We start from the raw sequence: 14,293 nt of genomic DNA on the forward strand, positions 1-14,293 counted from the left end.
CCCAGGGAGCAATAGTTGTCACACATAAGAGGCCCCTGGAGCCACAAAAACAAAACACATTTGAAGGCTATTTACCAAAAACGATCTTAAGAAAGTACATTTGCTTTATATGAAGAAGGAAGGAAAGATAGGTTAGGATAGGGAGAAGGAATAAGGAAGAGAAGAGGGGGGGTAGAAGGGGGAGGGAGCAAAGCTGTAGTTGGTCACCAAAAGTTTTCTCAGATTTTTCAGATGTTATCACTGGTTTTATTTCAGCGTGTCTGGAATTTTGGCTTAGCTAGACATACATAAAACAATTCCTTGGAAATTATCTCCTAAATGTCTTTAAGCTTAAACCGACTCTCTGCCTCAATAAGGGAAGGATAAAAATGAAAATCTCATATACTTTATAAAATTTTCCTTTTTAGACAAAGAGGTCTGTGGACTTACTTTTTCTTACTTTTAAAAAAGAAGTATTTGAAAGGTTCACTACGGTATAAGTAGACAACATTTACTTACCAATCTGTACATTATTATTTATCACAGTGATAGAGTTGAGAGCTAAGTAGTCTTTTCAGAAGATACTGACCATTCTAGAAATCAAAATCACTTAAAATTCTTTTATATGAAAATTGGATAATGCACCCAGTTCATAAAAATTATATCTATTTAAAGTCCTAGTTTTTTGATACACATATTTAATACATAGGCTAACATAATGAATCAAACTATATAATAAATCACCATTAAATAAACAGTTTTATATTTCAGCAATACACTCACTAAAGCATACAGATACTGAATGGACCAAAAAGCACAGTAGTAAAATATTGATAATAAAGAACATAAGTTAATGTAAATAAGAGATGTTATGATAATGAGTTGGGTCCCAGAATTGTAGTTTTGACCTATCTGGTATTGTTTATGTTTCTAGATCTAAGAAATCTCAATTTACTAGCATAATATCTGACCTTAAAGTCCTTCCCTACTCCAGAATTTTATTATATATTTTACTAAACCACTAGTAACTTAAATTACTTAAGAACTCAGCTAACATAATGCCCTATCTTTCAGATATTCAATCAAAAGAACATTTTACTGAGGCCTAACGAAATCTCTTTAAAGATATGTAACATTTTGTAGAAAAGATGCGATATTACTTATTAATAATCCATTGCTTCAGAACCCAAAGTAATGTAAGCATGAAGAGGTTTCATTTTTGTGAAACTTTACAGGCTTTTCTGATTTGAAGACAACCCACAATGCCGTTGACTCTAATCTCATTGTACTGAAGTGCAAATATCTTGTTAGATAAAATAAGTTAAAAATCAAGTATAAAATATCTCATGTACTTGACTTTTGAGGTAAAGTAAAAACTGTCGAAAGAAACACAGCACTTGTGGCCTATTAGTGACAATTCTCAATGTTATTCTTTCTCACATTAGACACTCAAGAGACCGACTACTTTCATTTTATAAGAGGGCAAAATTCAACTGAAGGAGGAAAAAAAAAAAAAAACCCAGTGTACTCACCTAGGAGAGAGTCAGAGTACTTTACTGTTGTTAGCTAAGCATGGCTGGAAACACTGCATTTGACTAGACTTCAGGTATTGTATTTCATTAACAGGTTTAACCTCAGAGGCCCACCCACTCAAGCTTGCTGTCTATGCTTCCTGTCAAGTGTGGAAAATTCAGAGAAAAAAATACCACACTTCATCAGTGTTTGAAATGTGGTAAATTTATTTTCTGACCATGGCATCTTATTTTTCTGTTGCATGGGAACATGGTTTTTCTTTCTTCTTAGATATTATATGGCAATTAAAAATATGTGAAAACAATCCAGAGCAAATACTTAAGAAAAAATAATCAGTTAAAAAATAACAAAATCCAACCTTATTTGAAAAGTATACACAGAAATCTCTTCTACTTATACTGCCAACTAAAATTCCAATAAGTATAAATGTTAAAAAAGATCATTTGAAAGGTTCACTCTGGTGGAAGTTGAATGTCTATTTCCTAATCTACATACTGTACCACCAGAGAATGTCTAGGTTGCAATCCTGACTACATTCCTATCTGTGGAATGTCAGGTAAATTATTCAAACTTGCTGAGCTTTTTTTTTCTTCTTCTTTGTAATGTAATTATGAACTATGACAGTTTTGAACTAACTTATAAAACCTGTCTGGTACAGGTAAGTGCAAAATGAATGTTAGTTATTACTGGGTTAACTAGTCACCTCTTGGCACATAAATACCCACCCAACTGATTCTATGGCAGCAGCTACAGAAATCTCTCCTAATATATTATGGAACATTTCAAACATTAACAAAAGCAGAAATAATAGTTTAATGAACCCAGTGTACTCAGGGCCCAGATTCAACAACTACCATTATGGTCAATTTTCTTAAATGTTTCCTACTTACTGTAATCCTCAATTATTTTGTAACATGTGCACTCAACCAGGTGCTCCACCACCCGGCCCCTAGTCCTCAATAATTTTGAAGCTAATCCTAGAAATCATGATATTTATAAAGACTTTAGTTGATTGTGTTTTTTTTTTTTTTTTTGTCTCCAGGGTTATTGCTGGGGCTCAGTGCCTGCACCATGAATTCACTGCTCCTGGAGGCCATTTCCCCCCGCTTTGTTGCCCTTGTTGTTGTAGCCTTGTTGTGGTTATTACTGTTATTGATGTCATTTGTTGTTGGATAGGACAGAGAGAAATGGAGAGAGGAGGGGAAGACAGAGAGGGGGAGAAAAAGAAAGACACCTGCAGACCTGCTTTACCCGTGAAGCAACCCCCCTGCAGGTGGGGAGCCAGGGGCTCGAACCCAGGTCCCTACGCCGGTCCTTGCGCTTTGTGCCACGAGCGCGTAACCCGCTGCGCTACCGCCCAACCCACAGTTGATTGCTTTATTTACTTTTTTAAATAATTTAATTTTATTACTATCTTTAGGTGAAGACAGAGACAGTACAAAAAAGGGACCACAGAACCAAAGTTTCCTTCACTGTAAGAGGGGGTTAGGCTTGAACCTGGGTCTCACACAGGGCAAAACAGCACAGCATCCGTGTGAGCTACTTCACCAGCCTTGCTTGATCCTTTAAAATGTGAGTTTAAAATGTGAGTTGTTGTTGGATAGGATAGAGAGAAATAGAGAGAGGAGGAGGAGACAAAGGGGAGGAAAGAAAGATAGACACACCTACAGACCTGCTTCACCACCTGTGAAGCCACTCCCCTGCAGGTGGGGAGCCAGGGGCTTGAACCGGGATCCTTAGGCCGGTCCTTGAACTTTGCGCCACGTGCGCTTAACCCACTGCGCTACCGCCTGTCTCCCGTGTTCTTTGTTTTATGTCACTCAAATCTGACAGTCATTCCAGATACGTTTGTCTTTATCATACTACTCTCCAACTGATAAAAAATACTGGCTAAGTCTTCCTTCCTCCCTCCCTTCCTTCCTGGTGGTGCTGGGGACTGAACCTGGGGCTTAGAACCTTAAGCCTCAAAGTATTTTTGCATAGCCATTATACTACTTCCTTGCCCAACATTGGCTCATTCCACCTACACATCCCCCCATATTTATTCACTATTCTTTATTTTAACCCAGTGTTTTAGCTCAGGCCTTATTATTTTCACTTGGTATCTTAAAATAACCTAACTGGTCTCTGGTTACTCATTCTGTACTTGGTAATCTCTTTGTGTGTGTGTGTGTTCAAAGAACTGTTTTCTAAAATACAAATTTAATCATGGGATTTTCTTAAGAAAGCAAATTGCCAATAAAATATACTAAAGAAAAAAATAAATATCATCCAAATAAGGGTTTATTACTTAACAATATAACTAAGAAAACAAAAACCAAAAAGTCATGGAGGGTCAGCAAGATAGTTTACTTGAATAGTGTGCTGCTTGGCTTTGTCACTGGCACAACCCAGGTTTGAAATCTCAGCTCCACTGTACTGAAGGAAGCCTCAGTGCTGTGGTATCTTTTCCTCTGCCTCTCTACCTGAAAAGTTGGCATATAGTAGTAAAGCCCAAGTAATAGTTAAAAAACAAGAAATATGGAAAAAGACTAGATAACATGATATGGATCACTGTTTCAAAAAAATGTTTAAAAGGAGAGACTAATCTTTTAACATGACACTAAATTAATATATATCAGGGCTGGGGAGACAGCATAGTTGTTATGCAAAAGACTTTCATGCCTGAGACTCTGAGGTCTTAGGTTCAATTTGCAACATCACCGTAAGTCAGAGCTGAGCAGTGCTCTGGTCTCTATCTTTTTCTATATCTGTCTCATGAAATAAATAAAAATATTTATTAAAAATATATAATACGTACTCAGTTCAATCAAAATTATAATGCCTGATGCAATTAGTTTTAGTTCACGTAAAAAAGAAAATTAATAGGTTAAGTGCACGTGGTTTGAAGCTCAAATGATGTTGTCATTGTTGGATAGGACAGAGAGAAATGGAGAGAAATGGAGAGAGGAGGGGAAGACAGAGAGGGGGAGAGAAAGATAGACACCTGCAGACCTGCTTCACCGCCTGTGAAGTGACTCCCCTGCAGGTGGGGAGCCAGGGGGATCAAACTGGGATCCTCACACCAGTCCTTGCACTTTGCACCACCTGCGCTTAACCCGCTGAGCTATCACCCGACTCCCGCACATCTGAATTTTTAAAGAGGGTAGATCTTAAAAAGTTCAAATTGCAAGGAAAACTATGTAAAATAGTGATGTATATTACCTAAGCTTAGTGGTCACTGCAGTGACTATTTTGTAATCTATACAAATTTTCAGTCATGGGGCTGTACACCCAGAATATGATATTCTGTCAATTATAATGTAATAAAATTTAAATAGTTCAGTCACAGAAATAGAAGTGGCTTACCTTGCAAACACCCTATCTTTATTTGCCTTTTCTTTGCCATACTGCACCGACTGGACTTCAGTTCTCCCACTGAAATACATAAACAATAAACTCTTAAATACATAAAATGGCAATAAAATAGCGTATTATTTTCATAAGAGAATACAGGCCTATTCTTCCATTATTAATATTATTATTTTACCAGAGCACTACTCAGCAATAACTGCCGGTGCTACTGGGAATAGAGCCTGGGACCTCTTTCATAAAAGTCCTATGTATAAGCATAGTGCTACCTCTCCAGTCTCAAGACAATCTTAACAGGAAAAAAGATAGAGGGAAAGACTGAACTACATTTCATTTAGCTTTTACGAAGCCTAATAATAGTTCTTACATTAATAGAGATGTATTCCATGCACATTTAATTTTCAAAAATTATCTATTTTATTATTTTATGAGACAAAAGAGCAAAGCACCACTCAACCATCTATGGAGTATTACTCGTTATTACTCATTCTGTCTGTCCCTCATATGGTGCCAGGAATCAAATTCACTGAGCTGCCACCTCTCTGTTCTACTTTTTTTGTTTTGTTTTGTTTTTGCCTGCAGGGTAATTACTGGGGCTTGGTGTCTGCACTACAAATCCACTGCTCCTGCGTGCCATTTTCCCCTTCATTTTTGTTGCTGCTGTTATTGTTACTGTTGTTGGATAGGACATAGAGAAACTGAGAGAGAAGACGGGGAGAGAAAGATAGACACCTGCAGACCTGCTTCACCGCTTGTGAAGCCACCCCCCTGCAGTTGGGGAGCCCCGATCTTTGTGCTAATTCTTGCATGTCATGTTATGTGCACTTAACCCAGTGCATTACCATCCAGCTCCCTAGAGACTTCTTTATTAGAGAGCAAATAAGAATAGTAATTTCATGTGAATTTCATTTTCTATTTATTTATTTAATTTCATTTTCTATTTATTTATTTATTTGCCTCCAGGGTTATTGCTGGGGCTCAGTGCCTGCACTACGAATCCACTGCTCCTGGAGGCTATTTTTCCCATCTGTTGCCCTGATTGTTACCCTTGTTGTTGTCGTTATTATTACTGTTGTCACTACTGCTGGATAGGATAGAGAGAAATCGAGAAAGGAGGGGAGACAGTGAGGGGGAAAAAACCCCGCAGATCTGTCTCACCACCGGGGGAAGCGACGCCCCTCAGGTGGGGAGCTGGGGTCTCCAACTAGGATTCTTTTTTTTTTTTTTTTTTAATTTTTTTTATTTTATTTATTTATTCCCTTTTGTTGCCCTTATTGTTTTATTGTTGTTGTCGTTGTTGGATAGGACAGAGAGAAATGGAGAGAGGAGGGGAAGACAGAGAGGAGGAGAGAAAGATAGACACCTGCAGACCTGCTTCACCACTTGTGAAGCGACTCCCCTGCAGGTGGGGAGCCGGGGTTCGAACCGGGATCCTTATGCCCAACTAGGATTCTTATACCGGACCATGCGCTTTGCGCCATGTGTGTCTAGCCCGTTGCACTACCGCCCGACCCCCGAGGAATTTGTTTTCTATCATGTCATGGACAGGTCTTTCCTCTTGATAGAGGAAAGATGCTATGTCCTTGCTCTTCACCAACTAGGTCGTGTCTTTCTTAATGAAGGACCAGAAAAATGGGAATTCTTAAAGAATAGCTCTTTCCATGAGCAATACTTTCTTTTCTACTATATACACACATACACATGTGCTAGAGGTGAACCCAAGGCCTTACACATGGAAGTGAAAGCAATATCAGGCATCCTCTCAGGGTCAACACTTTCTTCTTCTCTTTTAATATTTATTTATTTTCCCTTTTGTTGCCCTTTTTAAAAAAATCATTGTGGATATTATTATTGTTGTTATTATGATCGTCGTTGTTGGATAGGACAGAGAGAAATGGAGAGAGGAGGGGAAGACAGAGAGGGGGAGAGAAAGATAGACACCTTCTTCTTCTAGTGTTTGCCAGTCAACAGCGTCAGGTTGAGCCTGATGTAAAGTTTCGAGACCTCCTTTGAATCTGGAGAGGTGGCAGTCGTTGACTATGTGGGTCATAGTCTGTCTGGAGCCGCAGGGGCAGTTCGGGTCGTCTCTGGCTCCCCATCGATAGAACATAGCGGCGCACTGGCCATGGCCTGTTCGATAGCGATTGAGGAGGGCCCAATCATAATGTGCTAGGTCAAAGCCGGGTTGACGCTTGCAGGGGTCTGTGATGAGGTGTTTGTTCTTTACCTCAGCTGACTGCCAACTCTGTTTCCAAGAATCTGGAACAGAGAAGTTCAGTGTAGGCGTAGGGGACCAGATTGGATGACGAGATGTCAAGTGTTGGACAGGGTGGGCGAAGATATCCGCGTATATTGGCAGGTCTGGTCGAGCATAGACGTGGGAAATGAACTTAGATGATGCTGCATCCCGACGAATATCTGGCGGGGCGATGTTGCTAAGAACTGGCAGCCATGGAACCGGGGTGGAACGGATGGTTCCAGAAATTATCCTCATGGAGGAATATAATTTGGAATCGACCAAGTGGACATGGGGGCTACGGAACCATCCTGGGGCACAGTATTCTGCAGTGGAATAGCATAATGCCAGAGAGGATGATCGTATGTTATTCCTCGCGCCCACCTTTGCTGCAGTTTTTATGAGATGTTTGTGAAATGACAGAGTGCGATCGAGAGTAACGCCAAGATAGACTGGCTGGGCTTCATGCCGGATTCTCGTATCATCAAGCTGCACATTAAGCTCACGCGAGGCCGAGGCATGGTGTAGATGGAAAACAGATGATACCGTTTTTGCAGTGCTAGGGATTAGTCGCCATTTTTTACAGTAATCAGATATCAGAGACATGTCTTTCGTGTTTCCTCGAGGATGTCAAACTTGGATGCCTGAGTTGCACAGCAGATGTCATCGGCGTAGATGAACTTCCTTGAAGAAGTTTCTGGAAGGTCACTGATGTAAATATTAAATAGTGTAGGAGCCAGAACAGAGCCCTGGGGGAAGCCACTTAAGACAAGTCTCCATCTGCTAGACTTGTCACCCAGATGCACCCGGAATCTTCTGTTTTGGAGAAGAAACGATATAGTGTTGGCCACCCATGGAGGCAGGCATCTTGAGATCTTGACTAGGAGACCACGGTGCCAGACTGTGTCATAGGCTGCTGTGAGATCAACAAAGACAGCACCTGTCTTTAAATTCTTCTGGAATCCATTTTCAATGTAAGTTGAGAGGGCCAGGACTTGTTCACAGGTAGATCTTCCTGGGCGGAAACCAGTTTGGGCGGGTGATAGGAATTTCTCTGTAAGAGGAGAAATACGTGACAGAAGCAGCCTTTCAAGGAATTTGTAACACATGGAGAGGAGAGAAATTGGTCTATAGCTGGTGGCCAGTGTTGGGTCTTTCTTTGGTTTCAAAACTGCTATTATCTTCGCACGACACCAAATTTTGGGCACAGATTCGGATTCCAAGATGTGGGACAGGAATGTAGTGAGCCACTTCTTTGCCGTGGGGCCCAAGTTAAGAATGAGTTCTGGGGTGATGTTATCATAGCCAGCAGCCGTTCCCGGTTTAACCCTCTTCAAAGCGTCTTCCAGTTCAGACAGTGTAAAGGGAGAGAGTTTTGGAGATGGACAAGATAAACGGAAGTGGGATGACCACTCATGGGAAATTTCTCTTTTCCAGACTGGGTCGATCTTAGCACGTTCAACTTGAGTTAGGTGACTGGCCACTGAGTTTGGAGATACGGGAGGATGGGAGACGGGAGAGGGTTGGCTACCGGCACCCAGACTATGAAGAAGCTTCTAGGCCTTCCTACTTGAGTGGGTGAAGTTCAGACTTTCCGTGAGTTGTTGCCAGCAGGCTTGGCGTGCTGCATCCAGGGAGGCAATGAGATGGTCAGCCACATCTGGGTCGCCCGACTCATCATACTGCTTTAGTAGTTGCTCGCATTCAGCATCAAGACAAGGCGTATAGTTAGCACGTCTACCACGAGGAATAGCTTGGGAAGCTGCTTTCAAGAGGGCTTGGCGGAAGCGCCTGTAGGAATCTTCAGAGGGGACAGAATTAATTGGAATTGCAGGAATAGATTTGTTGGTAAGATCACTGAACAGACGCCAGTTTGCTTTCCGAAAGTTCCATCTTAGTTTCTCCGAGCACAGAATCAGTGGGAGCTGGAGACCAATGTGGATGATACCTGGGCGGTGATGACTGTGCGGGAAGATCTTGAGAACTTGTCTCGTAGCGGAAAAGGCTTGGCTGTTGACTGTGCTAATCCAGCACAGGTCAGGTGACGAGTCTTTATTCCATCTAGCACTGTGAAAAGAGCCTGGCTGTTTGGGATTGTATAATAGGGAGAGGTCATTTGCTGAAGCTCAGCCTCTTCAACCTTCTACAACTCCATTACTATTGGAACTATTCAGCTCGTCAACGATAAGACACCTGCAGACCTGCTTCACTGTCTGTGAAGTGACTCCCCTGCAGGTGCGGAGCCGGGGCTCCAATTGGGACTCCTATGCCGGTCCTTGCGCTTCGTGCCACTTGCGTTTAACGCACTGCGCTACCGCCCGACCCCCAATACTTTAAGTGAGAAGACATCAGAATTTTGCTCCACTATTCATAAATCGCTTCCCCTGCTGTATAGTCAATGGTGCTTCAATATGGTGTCAGGGATTGGACTCAGGCTCTCATGATTTTCTCCTAGGCTAGTTTCCTTAACCATCTGTTGTATTTGTAGTCATCACAACTGGATTTTCTGTTAATAGTGGTAAAGTTTGGGTGAGCTCTCTGATCACTCCTACTGCAATCTGTTGAAATCTGTTTGAATATACTTGAAGGCTAGTTATTTTATTTACCTTTATTTATTTTTTTAATATTCTCTTCTTTTTAATTTTTTATATTTATTTATTTATTTTCCCTTTTGTTGCCCTTGTTTTTTATTATTGCAATTGTTGTTATTAATGTCATGTTGTTGGATAAGACAGAAAGAAATGGAGAGGGGAGGGGAAGACAGAGAGGGGGAGAGAAAGACACATGCAGACCTGCTTCAACGTCTGTGAAGCAACTCCCCTGCAGGTGGGGAGCCAGGGGCTCAAACGGGGATCCTCAAGCCTGTCCTCGAGCTTCACACCATGTGTGCTTAACCCGCTGCGCTACTGCCTGACTCCCTCAGCTTTATTTCTTTGCTAAGTAAAATGGTGGTGTATATGCTGTATTTACAAGGTCTGACGGGGGAAAATTCTACTAACAGGTACAGTTCTTGTGCAAGAAGCTTGGTTATCAATCACAAGTGACACCTGTTGAGGGAGGGCCTACTGTTGGAATCCATGCTGTGCCCCTGTAGCAGATTCTTAACTGTTGCTGCTGAGATACGGGTTTTGGGTTTGCCTTCATGTACAAAATTTGCTTTCTCAGTCTATATAGCACTAAATTTGCAAATATTACCAACTTACTTTTCCCAATATTGCTTTAATGAGGAGGAGAGTTTAACATGACACCATACCACCGAAGAACATGCTTTTTGGGCCCAGGTGGTGGCACACCTAGTGGAAGACACGTTACCATGAGTGAAGTCTCAGGTCTGCCTACAGGAGGAAGTTTCTAGAGCAAGGGAGCAGTGCTACAAATATCTCCCTCTCATCTTCTATGAAAAAAAAAAAAGAAAAAAAGTCACCAGGAGCAATGGAATTGTCATGTAGCATCAAGCCACAGTAGTAATTCTGGTGAAAAAAAAAATGCTTTTTACTGAATTTGGAGGGAAATTTTAGTATCTGGGGGTTAGCTGATGGGGGATAAATGATAATATCTTCTGCTAAACTTTATGCTGCCTGCTTTCTCTGAAGGTGTAACTTGAGTATTTATAAATGTTTTAAGTTCACAAAATAAATATTTTCTGAGAAACATCAAAATATTTTTCTCATGATTATATAAAATGAATTAATCTAACACATAATGGCAAAAGTTTTATTTATGGATAAAAAAAAAACTTACTTTGTAAAGAAACAAAAATGAATCATATTTGTTTTACCATAAGATCATGAATTACTTTTTCTACATGATTCTTACCAGGCTACATTTAAACTCTATTTTTCATAAACTTGTTTTTTTAAATTATTATCATTATTTATTTATTGACTAGAGACAGCCAGAAACCAAGATAGAGAGGGAGAGAGACAGAGAGACAGCTGCAGCTCTGCTTCACCACTCACAAAGCTTTCCCCCTGTAGGTGGGAACTGGGGGCTCAAACCCAGGTCCTTGCATATTGTAACGTGTACACACAGGTGCGCCACTGGTTCATAAACTCTTTATGGAACTCATGAGTGGGAGGTAGCATAGTAGATACTGCATCAGACTTATAAGCATGTGGTCTCAAGTTTGATCCCTCGTATTGCACATGCTAGAGTGATGCTCTGTTCTCTCACTCCTTCATTCTCTCTCATTAATAAATTAAAAATATCCATAAGCGAATCTAATCAGAGGGCATTCAAATTTACCAATAACTTGTCTTTAGGAGAATTTGAAGCTATCACAAGTAAATAAAAAAATTCTTAAAATTTTTTTTTGAATATTTATTCCCTTTTGTTGTCCTTATTGTTTTATTGTTGTAGTTATTATTGATGTCATTGTTGGATAGGACAGAGAGAAATGGAGAGAGGAGGGGAAGATAGAGAGGGGGAGAGAAAGAGAGACACCTGCAGACCTGCTTCAACACCTGTGAAGCGACTCCCCTGCAGGAGGGGAGCCGGGGACTCAAACCGGGATCCTTACGCCAACTTTGCACCATGTGTGCTTAACCCGCTGCACTACCACCCGACTCCCATAATAAAACAATTCTAGGAAAAAGAATCCATGGTTATTATTCAATGGGTAAATTTGATTTTGTTTAATAGTAGTTTTGACCTCTTTACAATAAAGAATTTGATAGCTTATACACAGATTTTGCAGACACCTATCAGGAGATGAGGAAATGTACCCACATGTGAACAACTGAACTATAAACATTTAATCCTTTAATAAAATTACAGAAAAAAAAAAAGAGTAGCAAAGTAATTAGGTTCATGCAGACTAAATACACTGACTTTTAGAGGTAAAGGTATCTTAGACACAATGGAAATTGTAGTTTAAAATACAGTGTTAAATTATAAATAGTAAAATATGTCCAATTTCCTCAGAAAGTAATAAATTAGGTTAAGTTTGGTGAAGTCACAAAAATCTACAGAATTACTCCCTGATATAGACAAGGAGACCACAGTTCATATAGTCTTAGCCCCAGCTGGAATGTATGAGACACAAAGACTATATGGTTTAATGAAGTAGGCTTTTATTTTAAACTAAGGAAAAAATTCAACAATAGAGCATTAGTGACTAATGAATATGTTACACTTACCAGTACCGAAATTTTGAACCCAATGTAAAATAATGTGCAAAAAAATTCTTCTGAGGTGGAAGTGGTCTGTCCAAACGGAAGAATGTGTGATGTTCTACACATGCTTTCCACAAATTTTTGCATGCTCTGTAATTCACCATATTAAATCCCAATAATGTTTCTCTAGATTCATGCTGTAATAAATAACAAATGACAACATACCAGAAAACATTAGAATCTAATGCTATGTTTAATATAACTTCACAAATATTCTTAAACAGTTAATTCCTCCAGTATATTATTTATTTGTCTTAAATAAAACAGTAAGATAAATCGAATAGTTTGCAGTAATTGGACTTCATTCAGTAACAATACAACTTTTAGGAACCTAAACTTTAGAATACAATTAAAACTGATAAACATTATGGATAATAATAAATAATAAATAATAAATAAATAAAAATATAAAAGATAAATAATAAATAATAAATTTATTATCCATAATTCCATTTCAAAATTTTATACTGGCTAATAAATATTAAGACACATTATCAAACCCGCTAGTAACATTTCTAAATTAATAATTTTTGTAGATTATAAGTAAATAATAGTCACCACTTCTCAACATTCTTTGAAATGCAAATTTTAAAATGAGTAGCAATAAAAGTAGAACAAAGCCTTTAAAAAAGTTTGAAACCGGGAGTCGGGCTGTAGAGCAGAGGGTTAAGCGCAGGTGGCGCAAAGCACAAGGACCGGCATAAGGATCCCGGTTTGAGCCCCGGCTCCCCACCTGCAGGGGAGTCACTTCACAGGCGGTGAAGTAGGTCTGCAGGTGTCTGTCTTTCTCTCCTTCCTCCTCTCTGTCTTCCCCTCCTCTCTCCATTTCTCTCTGTCCTATCCAACAACAACAACAACAATAATAATAACTACAACAATAAAACAACAAGGGCAACAAAGGGAATAAATAAATAAAATAAATATAAAAAAAAATTAAAAAAAAAAAAGTTTGAAACCAAAATAAAAAGTTTGGAACCAATTACTACTTCAGCTGCTTCAGTGAGTTTGGGGATTTTGCTTAGTGGTACAGTGCACACCTCACTTGTGTAAAAGCCCTGGGTTTGATCCCTGCCACTACACACCCACTCAATCAACCACTTAACTGAAGTAAGCTATTTACAGCAAGGTATACAAGTTCTGAGCACACAATTCCAACATTCACAAGTACTGCAGCCACTTAACCTCTCCACAGATCAAGAAATGTATCACTTAGCTTCTCTACCATATCCTGATCTCTACTTCTCTATTATCTAGAATATCCTCACCAAGGTAACCATGTCTCTGACATAAACAAGCAAACAAACAGAAAGAGCAAAGCTCTTGAAACACTTTCATATTTTGTAAACATAAACTATAACAAACCAATAGCTTAGCAGATCAGTATCCTAGTAAAATAAGGCTAATTCAAATATGCTTTCTAGCTTTGAATAGACATTTTACATACATAAACATATAAACCGTCTTGAAACCTCTATCAACTTATTAATATTTCTAAGGAAAAAGTTAACTTCATTTGAGGAACTGGATAAAATCATTTAAAAGATCATCCCCCCCTCCTAAATTGTACTTTCCATGATAACACAAGGTGTGGCCTGTAAGACATAAAAAAGGCGCTTGGCCTTCTGAACAACATTCATGAACTGGCAATAAAACTAGGTACTCAGACACCTTAAAATACACTTAGCTTGCCTATGGAAGCAAGTGCTGTACACATGGAAGTAAAAAAAGCAAAAAAAAAAAAAAAAAAAGGATATGCAAAACACTTGATTACTGGCTTCATAAATGTGGACCCTTAGGACTGACAAGGAACTGTGAGGTTGAGAAGTCAGTGTCTAAGTTCAAGATAGAGCCGAGACTCAGAACTTAAAATCAGAAACACTAGGAATATAAATACAGTTATAAAATGTGAATTCACTTAATAGACAGTTAACAAGAATGCTAATAACACTTCCACTAAAAGTCCTGTAGTAAGTGACCAGTTTTTTTTAATGAAATGTTTATTTAAAAAATTTTTTATGTT

General features: G+C 39.3%; 1 protein-coding gene across 7 annotated transcripts in view; it reads right to left on the reverse strand.

Annotated features, from left to right (window-relative positions):
• The window catches only part of PTPN4 (protein tyrosine phosphatase non-receptor type 4), a 131,234-nt gene that overhangs the window by 38,209 nt on the left and 78,732 nt on the right, over window positions 1–14,293 (reverse strand). For all 7 annotated transcript variants that reach the window (XR_009545981.1, XR_009545980.1, XM_060177986.1 and 4 more), the window contains 2 exons: window positions 12,238–12,410; window positions 4,861–4,929 (listed from right to left, as the gene is read on the reverse strand). Coding sequence is in view for 5 of the 7 variants with exons in the window: in XM_060177986.1 (XP_060033969.1) it covers window positions 4,861–4,929; window positions 12,238–12,410 (242 nt within the window). In the remaining 2 variants the exon portion in view is untranslated. The remainder of the gene's footprint in view (window positions 1–4,860; window positions 4,930–12,237; window positions 12,411–14,293) is intronic.

The sequence above is a fragment of the Erinaceus europaeus genome, chromosome 18 (assembly GCF_950295315.1).
Source record: "Erinaceus europaeus chromosome 18, mEriEur2.1, whole genome shotgun sequence".
Taxonomy (NCBI): Eukaryota; Metazoa; Chordata; class Mammalia; order Eulipotyphla; family Erinaceidae; genus Erinaceus; species Erinaceus europaeus.